Source organism: Cyprinus carpio, chromosome A8 (assembly GCF_018340385.1).
Source record: "Cyprinus carpio isolate SPL01 chromosome A8, ASM1834038v1, whole genome shotgun sequence".
NCBI lineage: Eukaryota > Metazoa > Chordata > Actinopteri > Cypriniformes > Cyprinidae > Cyprinus > Cyprinus carpio.
Genome location: NC_056579.1, coordinates 20,225,979 through 20,236,237, shown reverse-complemented (window position 1 = coordinate 20,236,237; position 10,259 = coordinate 20,225,979). Strand labels below are relative to the sequence as shown.

General features: G+C 36.9%; 2 protein-coding genes across 2 annotated transcripts; both read left to right on the top strand.

Annotated features, from left to right (window-relative positions):
* Positions 1-1,461: 1,461 nt before the first annotated feature.
* Positions 1,462-3,895, top strand: LOC109105995 (charged multivesicular body protein 4c). The gene is made up of 5 exons (XM_019119313.2): positions 1,462-1,784; positions 2,460-2,637; positions 2,739-2,853; positions 3,278-3,407; positions 3,609-3,895. Exons 1-5 carry the CDS (start codon positions 1,601-1,603, stop codon positions 3,671-3,673), a joined length of 672 nt encoding a protein of 223 aa, XP_018974858.1. The 5' UTR covers positions 1,462-1,600; the 3' UTR covers positions 3,674-3,895.
* A 1,212-nt stretch (positions 3,896-5,107) lies between these two features.
* On the top strand, positions 5,108-10,259 carry LOC109105978 (eukaryotic translation initiation factor 2 subunit 2-like). The gene is made up of 9 exons (XM_042762710.1): positions 5,108-5,267; positions 5,549-5,720; positions 5,911-6,011; positions 6,719-6,851; positions 8,285-8,379; positions 8,488-8,636; positions 8,833-8,889; positions 8,977-9,062; positions 9,352-10,259. The coding sequence occupies exons 1-9, from the start codon at positions 5,253-5,255 to the stop codon at positions 9,525-9,527; spliced, it is 984 nt and encodes a 327-aa protein (XP_042618644.1). The 5' UTR covers positions 5,108-5,252; the 3' UTR covers positions 9,528-10,259.

Below are 10,259 nucleotides of genomic sequence, written 5' to 3'. Positions count from 1 at the left end.
TTAAATATATTAATGTATGATATAATTTATATTAATATAAATATATATACATGCACATACATGTAAATATTTTCTAAATACATGCTGTATGTGTGTGTCTTTATTTAGGCTATACTTAATAAATAGACACAGTACACAAACACATATTATTTAAACAAAAACTTTTATTTTGGATTCAGTTAATTGCTATTAATCGCTTGACAGCACTATTAAACATGTAAGCATATAAACACACAAAATACATAATATACACATAATAACAATATGGAGGGTAAGAAATTCAATACACAGGAAGAGCAAATGGGGTGTCGTGAACAATGTACTCTGATGAAATGTGCAAAGTATGCAGCATTTTGTGCAATTTTTGTATTTCTTACTTCTTTTTTTCCAGAAAGTCAAGCAAAAGGCAGGTTAATATTTCATCTTATTTATTTATTGAAATAAAAAAAAAAATATACTAAAGTAATGGGGGGGGGGGATATGAAATAATAGAGTGTACAATTTTTACCGGCAGAACAGGTTACTGAAAATGAAGTTTTGCACACACTTGAGAGTGGCACTCTTAATACTAATTAGTAACAAAGTTTTCTTTCTCTCTCTCTCTCTCTCTCTCTCTCTCTCTCTCTCTCTCTCTCTCTCTCTCTCTCTCTTTCTCTCTTTCTCTACATCCTGTTCTCTAAACACAAACTTGTAGGCTACCCACACACTGTACCCACACAAAACGTCACTCATCCCGTCTGCATAATCACACAATCACATTCTTACAAAGGTTCATATGATACTCTCTGGCAAATAACATTACAACACATAAAAATTATTAAAAAGATGTATATAGATAATTTCAGTATAACAAAATTCATACATATGAGTGAATGATTATAATAAGCTAATGCCATTTTTTTTGTCACTTTATTAAACCTTCAAATAACAAACAGGCGTTGTCATCATTCCATTATTAATCACATTAACAATAAATCCAAGCAGCATATCATAAACACAAGAATAATAATAATAATAATAATAATAATAAAAATAAATAAAAATGTAAAGCAAATTGTAAGACAAATTAAATTACATTTCATTGGGGGGTCAATCCAAGTATACAGCCAGAAGTTTAGAGAGTTTTAATCGTTTTATGGATTGAAATAATATTCTTGCCTCCTGTATTTTGAGAGATTTATTTATTTCAGTATTTAAATGTTTTCTATTAATAGTTTCACTTAGACATGAATATCTTCATTCTTCATCGACTAGATCATGACCTAAATTTAGCCAAGGCCTCTTGTGAAAGCAAAAGTTGATTTAAAACATCCATAAGAAGAAAAAAACGACTAGATTTGGACTTCATAAAGGGTGGCCTAAATAATCAAACAAAAAAGGCAAAATGATTAGTTTGGTCACGAGTTGTAGTTTTACTGCTCAGCAGCTGCGCGTTGATAGGTCGCATGACCGTGACGAGTCCCATGACGTCAGCGGGCCTGAAGGCGGAAGTAAGACAATCAACAACTGAACACGGAACAGCGAGAGACCTTATCAGTAGTGTCTGGAAACAAACCGACTCGGAGGGATTTTTTTTTAGTTTTGTATAATATAAAACAATATGTCCGTATTCGGCAAACTGTTCGGCGGCGGGGGGAAAGGAGGCAAAGGCCCGAGCCCACAAGAAGCGATCCAGAAACTCCGTGAAACAGAAGAGATGTTAACCAAGAAACAAGAGTACTTAGAGCAGAAGATTAATGCGGAACTAATAACAGCAAAGAAAAACGGCACGAAAAACAAACGAGGTATGTATTTAAAATGTGAATGCGATCATATGTGTGTTCTGTAACTTTTAAAAGAAAGAAAGGTGCTCTCTTCTCTCGTCGGTTTCAGTCTCGGTGATGTTGGCTGGGAAGCTACACCCATAAGACACTTAAACCTTAAACTGAGCGAAAATCGAAACTATCTCTTTATTAATAAAAGACTATTTCGGGTAGAATAGCATGGACACGAACATTTAAATCCTCGCTGACAAAGAACAAAATTCAAGAGTTGGGTTTAATAAAGGATTGAACTTCCTTTCACTTAGTCACTTCTGATCAGTGTCCTGTGATGTGTTGTGAAATAATAACAGCCACTGACTTCATCGAGTGCACTGTTTACCATAATTAAACACCCCACATGCTGGGAATCTCTTGAATGTTAACTTCTTTGATTAGCTTAGAAAATGTTAAGTTATAGTTAAAATTATGGTTATATATATGCACACACACTAGTCAACATTTGAAGTGGATCAAAACCTTTCATCAAAGTTGTCCTAAAACTAAAATGCATGCTTGCTTTAGGACAACTTTGAACTTTTTTGATCCACTTCACTTGTATACTACTGTGTATATATATATATATATATGTATATGTGTGTGTGTGTATTTATAAAAGATGTAAAGTATTTGTCTGCATGTCTGTTGTCCATTTTTCAGCTGCTTTACAGGCCCTGAAACGAAAGAAGCGATATGAGAAGCAGCTGGCTCAGATAGATGGCACTCTCTCCACTATTGAGTTCCAGCGAGAAGCATTGGAGAATGCCAATACAAACACTGAAGTGCTTAAAAATATGGGCTTTGCAGCCAAGGCCATGAAGACAGCACATGAAAACATGTAAGATGCCTGAGTACAATTTCCTATTGAATCTGTATCACAGAATACAGTTTGCGATGTGCAAAAATACACATTTATTTGATGTTTTTTGATTGTTTCAGGGATATAGACAAAGTGGACGACCTCATGCAGGACATCACAGAGCAGCAGGAGCTGGCACAGGAGATTTCTGATGCCATTTCAAGGCCTGTAGGTTTTGGAGAAGAATGTGATGAGGTGAGTCGAGACGAAGGGAGCGAACTTATAGAGATGATGTTTGATACACACTGAGGAGCATTCAAGAATTTTAATCCCCTTTAAAAAATAAATAAAAAAATCCCATATTTTCAGTATGGTCTCCAAAGTTGTTAGGAATCTTAAATCTGGTTGAGAACATGATTCATCAGGTTTTACACAAACATGTAGAGTTCACGTAGCTAAAGTGTTGCTAATGTTAAAGCAAAATGAACCGAATTCTTAGGAAATCAGATTTTTAGTTCAACACGAACAAGAACAGTACAAACAGAAGCATTTTCCCAATTTTTGGAGCATGTGAAACGCATCTTATTTAGATGTATCACATTGCTTTTTGCTGCAGCATTCTCTTCTAATGCAGTTTTTACAAATGTTGACTGAACAATATGACTCTTGCCCTTTCTAGGATGAGCTCTTAGCTGAATTGGAGGAGTTGGAACAGGAGGAGCTGGACAAGAACCTGCTGGAAATCGGTGGCACCGAGGATGTCTCTCTGCCCAGCGTGCCTTCAAATCCATTACCCAAGAAACCTGCTGGTTCGTTTCATGCTGTTCACATAATACCAACAAAGAATTAATATATATGTTTGTATCTCACAAACTACTTTCAAGAGTTTACATATGAGATAATACATGTAAAACTGGACTTTGGTAGGTTAAAGAAAAATGGACTTTCACACTAGTATAAAGTTTCCCCTGTGGAAACCCTTACAACCATTTTTCTTTGTGTTTCTCCAGCCCAAAAAAAGAGAGTAGAAGAGGACGAGGATGACATGGAAGAACTCAAGGCGTGGGCCATGTGAATGTACCCAATCTGCCAGACTCTCATTGCTCGTCGTGGTTGGCCTGTGCAGGCAAACCTGAGAACCTTCAGAGGGTTTACACTACAAAACAAATTTCACCATTGCTCTTGCAGTGTGGCTAAAACAAGCCCAGAAAAACAAGCGTTACGAACGAAAATGGATATGAAGCAGGTTAATCGGACAATAAAATCTGATGACATAATGTATGAAGTGACCCTTAAATGTTTGGGCATGGTTATTTAGGTAATGCATTGGTGTTTCTAATTTTCCCTCTTTTGATAGAAGTGTTTTTTTACCTCTCTACTATTCAGAAACTGGTTGTTTTGTCATGGAGATTAGCAGGTGTGCTAATACACAATATTCATGTATACGCTCAACACGCTTTCTTCTCATATGATGTATATTAAATATATTTGGTACTGTAACAAACAACAAATTGAAATAATATTAGCTCCATTGTGTGTGTGTGTATGTATGTATATATATATATATATATATATATATATATATATATATATATATATATATATATATATATATATACACACATACATACAAACATATATACAAACATACATACATACATACATACATACATACATACATAACTGCCCATCATGTTTTATTCGATGCATCCAAATAGTTGCAGAAAATTACCTAATTAATAACAGATCTTTCCTATTGTGCTCCTTTCAGGCCTGAATCATTGATGTGCTGAGGGTTTTTTTGTTTGTTTGTTTTTTGAAAGTAGATGGTTGTAATTATATAAAATAAAATATACCACATTTTTTCCCCCTCGTATGGGAGCATATACTTTTTTGAGGTGCAAAAATGCTGTATCTATTCAGGTTGAGGCGTATGTGTACATTTGTATGTTTTAAAAAAAATTCAGATGGCCTTTATTTGAGAGATCATTAAACCTTTGAATTCCTTTTCTCTGGTGTTGGTAGTCTTTCTGCCTTATCCAACTTAGTTCTTGTTAAAATTATATATAAACCAATATCTTCTGCCCCGTTAAGGCACTCAAACGCATATAATGCTGTGTTATGTGCCTTAATGAGTGGCATGTGTTTAAATGACTGAAATGCTTCATGGCTAGGTTTAAGAGAAGAGTGAGGCATGGTGATTGTACTGCATCTAGTTGCTCATTTCACTCTTTTCTTCTCGCCCTTGTATTCGTTTCCAAGTCCCTTTTGTTGTTCTTTATTTTGCATTCATGTTGTTAAGGGGTTTTGGGTGGATTACTGATTTTCAATAAAGCACGTGGCTGTTTGCTTCTGAAAAATAAATAAATCTTAATAATTCGTGTATTCAATCGTGGTGTTCTACATGCATGGTTAGAAGACGCAAAACGACAGTACTAATTATTAATACAAATCTAAATCGGAACATAAATCTCGTAATCGATTGATTGAAACACAACAGCGCCACTGTCATGGAAAGTCGCGTGATGATGTCGTCATTGTGACGTAATCATGTTTGCGCGCTGAGCTGATGCAAGACTGGATGCGAACAGCAGTGTTAACCGTGTCATCGATATTGAACAGGACGAGAAACAGCGATATTTGATTGAGCCATCATGTCAGAAGACGAGGTATTGTGGTTGTCTATTTGTATGTATGGTTATTATTCACAGTTGAGTGAATACACTCAGTCGCGTTGTGACTTTTGGCTTAGATCGTGAGAGCGGTTTCAGTGTCGCGTGCTGTAGGCTGCATTCACCACTGTGTTTTACACGACTCATTTCTGCCTGTATAGAATGGGAAAAACAAATAACACTCAACGTTGCTTGAGTAACGAAGTAAAAAGAGTTGAGCTCAGTATTATTACCTTCCATGTTTGAGCGAATGAACCTGGTGCGTTATGCGTCCTCAGATTTTATTCGACCCCTCCACATCAAAGAAGAAGAAGAAGAAGAAGAAGCCCTTCATGCTCGACGAGGATGGAGATGGAGAGGAGGCTCAACAGACTGAACAGAAAGAAGCTGAGCCCGAAGCAGCAGAGGAGCGAGAACTGGAGCCTGAAGATGACGAAGTCAAGAAAAAGGGTGAGAGGATGCATGTGAAGTGCTTTGCTCTCTGGGCCTTGCGTTTAGTCGAATGTTTCTCAACAGTTGTATTTAAACCACAGCCTTGAAAATTTCAGTGCACGTGTGGGGTTGGTGTACAAGTGCTGTTTCAGGATTGTACTTCTGGCCGTTTTTGACCGCTGTGTTTGATCCTCATCTGTCTTCACAGAGCCTTCGGATGATTTAGACGATCTGAACTTCTTTAACCAGAAAAAGAAGAAAAAGAAACCGAAGAAGGTGTTTGAGAATGACGTCGAGGAGGGCATGAAGGTAATTGTTTATGAGGAAATTGCCAAGGAATGATGCTGCTATGTACTGATTTTTTATATGATTTATCCATGCACATAATTATTTTTTAAAAATGAATGCACCCTTGTGATCTTCAAAAACATATTTTCTTGTTCAAGATGTTTCACTTATACGTCACTAGAGGGAAAAAAGAAGATCTCAACTTCCATTTCATGCCAGCAATAATAGTGTGCTGCTTTACTAATCCTTATTAATATTTAAAGAAATTGCACCCACTTTATATTGTTTAACTACTAATAACTTTAACTACTGTGTACTAACATTTGTATTAATCATGAAACAGTGCACTTACCGTGTAGATATGTGTTTTTACGTTATCTTATTAAAAAAATTCCTGTATGCAATTACATCTGTAATTAGTTTCTGTAGTCTGTACCTCTCAACCCACATGTAAACCTGACCTTACCGCCAAACCGGTCTCTAACGTTTATCGTGTCCCACATCAGAAGTGTTTTGCAATGCAACATTAAGGTCCTGACAATGATCGTTTTGACATTAGTACATAGTTAGTCACCTAATATAAAGTGGGTCCATTACATTTTCTGGTATTGTAATTTTTTTAGCTGTCTGGTATAATGATTCCTAATGTGACATCCATTGAGCTTATTTTCTTGTATTGGGTAGTTCTTCTAAAAACTGAAGACTCTTTTCATTTTATTGGTGACCAGGAGCTGAAAATTGAGGGAGAGCAGCAGGAAATGATGGAGGAAGATGACTTGGATCTGATGCTTCCAGCTAAAAAAAAGAAACAAAAAAAAGTGGAATTCGTTGAGGAAAGTGACACTGTGGAAAAGGATGATGGTATGAAGACACGATTAATTTAATTAGTGTGCTGCATAGTTGTATTTATTTATAGAATAATAAAAGGTAGAAGTTAAAGGAAAAGGTGTGTATAACAAGCTTTCAGTTAGCAAGAGCTGCCATCTGCAAGGAATTTTACTCTAAACTCACAGTCTTAAAACTGTCTTTAAAAAGTTTTTATTTTTTCCTAATTATGCAGCTCAGTTACATCTTACGTTTGTACAAGAAACAACCACTCTTCTACATGTTCTGTTCCATATGTCTGCAAAAAGATTAAGTCTGTGTTACTTAATCATATTTATAATTTTATGAAAAGAATCATTTCAAATTTTTTTTTCTTTTTAAGGGTTTTTAATGCAATACATTAGTTTTAAAGGTGACCTAATATGCCCCTTTCTACAATATGTAATATAATGGCGCTTTTCCACTGCATGGTACGACTCAGAACGGTTCACTTTTGGGGGGTTTTCCACTGGGTACAGTAGCAGGTACTTTTATTAGTACCACCTCAGTTGAGCTTCCAAGTGAACTGTACCGTTACCAAAACGTGATGTGTAAGCTCTGCTGATCACTGATTGGCCAGAGAGAATCATCGGCACTGAACTTGCGACACAAACACAAAAGAAACGCTAGATTTAAATCAGCACAGCCAGCCAACGACCGAATGCAACTGTTTTGAACGGGCGCACCTTTTTTCAACAACCAAAAAGTTTTGTTGTCTGTTGCAGAAGTACAGACGTTCCTCTCATTGATAGCAGAGGAGCGCGAAATGAAAAAGTTTTTCATGAGTCGCGGCAGTAGAGGTGGCACAACAACATGTGAAAAATCTCCCGCCCACTCTAAAGCGATACTAAACTACAGTGGAAACGCAAACCGTGCCGAACCGTACCGTACTGAGCCATGCTGAGCAGAGTCATACCACGCAGTGGAAAAGCACCATAAGTCTCAGGTGTCCCCAGAATGTGTCTGTGAAGTTTCAGCTCAAAATACCCTACGGGTCATTTATTATATCATTTTGAACAGAAACAAGCCGTTTTGGTGTGTCTTTAAATGCAAATGAGCTGCTGCTCCCCGCCCCCTTTTCCAGAATACAAAACACAAAAGGAGAAACAAAAAAAAAACACCACAGACACATCACAAAGGGAGCAAAATCTGACGTGCTCGTTTTTTCAGACGCTTTTAGAAAAAGGCTTACCAAAACAAAGTTACTGGATGTTTCCTGGGTTGGTAGATGCTACAGTGATATAGGAACCTGAATATTTTATCGGATGATATGATTAAATATTAGATTAAAAAAAAAAAATTTCATCATATGAAACTATAAAATATTAAATATCAAATACCAGAAACTATAGAGTTCATGAAAAATATTTTATCGGATGATATGATTAAATATTTGATTGTGTGAATTCTTCACCTATATCTTACTGCAGTTGTCGAGGATGAGAAAAGCACAGATGGCATCACATTCAGTTCACAGTCGGGCCCAGCATGGGCCGGTTCAGAGAGAGATTACACCTACGATGAGGTATGATGAGTAATCCTTATTCCTTACACATATGATATACTTCTACCCCATGCTTGTGACATAGTTTTCCTTTCATTTGTCGTTGTTTACATGTCTGCATCTTTACAGTTGTTGAGCCGGGTGTTTAACATCATGAGGGAGAAGAACCCTGATATGGTGGCAGGGGAGAAGAGGAAGTTTGTGATGAAGCCGCCTCAGGTGGTCCGAGTTGGGACCAAGAAAACATCTTTTGTCAACTTCACTGACATCTGCAAACTGTGAGTATAAACATTTAGTATCCATGTCTGCTAACAGATGATACATGGGTCAACCACAAGGCTTTTTCCTTTTCTTCAACATTGACACTTTTTCTTGTCAGTGATTTCATATGTGAATGTAACCAAACCAGTGATTCTAGTTTATTGGTATGATTTTGTCTAATAAACTCTTGCATGTTAATTTTTTCATCTTCAGGTTGCATCGCCAGCCCAAACATCTTTTGGCATTCCTGTTAGCTGAGTTAGGAACATGGTGAGCTTTTAATTGCATCTCCAGTGTTCTGTCAAATGTGAAAAGGTGATTTCTTCTGTAACGCAAGCAATGTCTTCCTGCTTCTAGCGGATCCATAGATGGAAATAACCAGCTTGTAATCAAGGGACGCTTTCAACAGAAACAAATAGAGAACGTCTTGAGAAGATATATAAGTAAGTCAGATATTTTAATGTATTATCTTACCCTCATTTGCGAATGAGTCACGACACATACGTCTTCCCATGTGATTTGTGCTTTTGTAATCTTGATTATTGCACTAATAATTGTGCAGCCCTAGTTTCATGTAAAAAAAAAAAAAAAAAACTAGTGACCTCTTTTCTAATGTAGTGTGGAAGTGTTTAGTTCAGTTCACTCACTTTTTTTGGTTTACAGGTGAAAACTCAGCATTTACTCTTTATATTACATATTTTTGACAAGGCATTTTCTCTTTGCTTTTCACAGAGGAATATGTGACTTGTCACACCTGCCGCTCACCGGATACAATTCTGCAGAAGGACACGCGTCTCTACTTCCTGCAGTGTGAAACCTGTCACTCACGTTGCTCTGTAGCCAGCATCAAGACCGGCTTCCAGGCCGTCACTGGCAAAAGAGCCCAGCTTCGAGCCAAAGCCAACTAATACAAGCACCCTGTTCTGTCCTCTTTCCCAGGCTGATGCTCTGCCCCTCTGGCTGACGGCTGTCCTCACTGCTCTCCTCTGAAGCTCAGTGACCCAGGGCTTGGAGTGAACTCTGGAGGGTTTTGAGTGTAATCTCTATTAATAAATCTGACCTTGAAGCTAGAGGGCTTGCTAACAGGCTGCCTCTGATTTGCTTGTCTTACTTTACCTCCTTTCTCCAGAAATATTATATTTTTTGTGCATTTAGCATATCTGATAACCTGGCATATTTCTGTCTATTTGGTGAATTTTTACTCTGAGCAGTATTTGTTTTTTAGAGAAAAAGGTAATATTACTAGACGGAAACCAGAAATAGGCAAACATCTTTCATGCTTTTGGAAAATGAACCACAGCCTTTTATATCAGACTTTGTTTTATCAAAGGAAAACTGAATCTCAAAATGTGTTTTTGTGGGACAGTCATTTCACAATGTTCAGATTGGATCCAAGCAAGTGTTTGGTGATCCAGACGTCCAGCAGAAGTGCGACTTTAAATCTCTCCTGAACTCTAGAATACAAGATCACTGTTCTTATGTAGTTCCACAGACAAATACAGATTGTGCTGTTTTCTTCAGTAGAACATTGTGCAGCAGAGGATAGGGCATGTTTGCAGTGCTTAGATGGAAATTAATGATTTTTGTTGGCATAATTGAAATTCGATTTTTTTTTTAAATAAAAATTATGAAAGTTTTCA

Bases quoted from the DNA above. Each gene is read 5' to 3' on its own strand.
- LOC109105995 (XM_019119313.2), top strand. From the start codon at position 1,601: ATGTCCGTATTCGGCAAACTGTTCGGCGGCGGGGGGAAAGGAGGCAAA. The intron at 2,854-3,277 runs GTGAGTCGAGAC...TGCCCTTTCTAG, and splicing joins TTGGAGAAGAATGTGATGAG to GATGAGCTCTTAGCTGAATT. The intron at 3,408-3,608 runs GTTCGTTTCATG...GTGTTTCTCCAG, and splicing joins ATTACCCAAGAAACCTGCTG to CCCAAAAAAAGAGAGTAGAA.
- LOC109105978 (XM_042762710.1), top strand. The intron at 5,721-5,910 runs GTGAGAGGATGC...CTGTCTTCACAG, and splicing joins TGACGAAGTCAAGAAAAAGG to AGCCTTCGGATGATTTAGAC. The intron at 6,852-8,284 runs GTATGAAGACAC...ATCTTACTGCAG, and splicing joins CACTGTGGAAAAGGATGATG to TTGTCGAGGATGAGAAAAGC.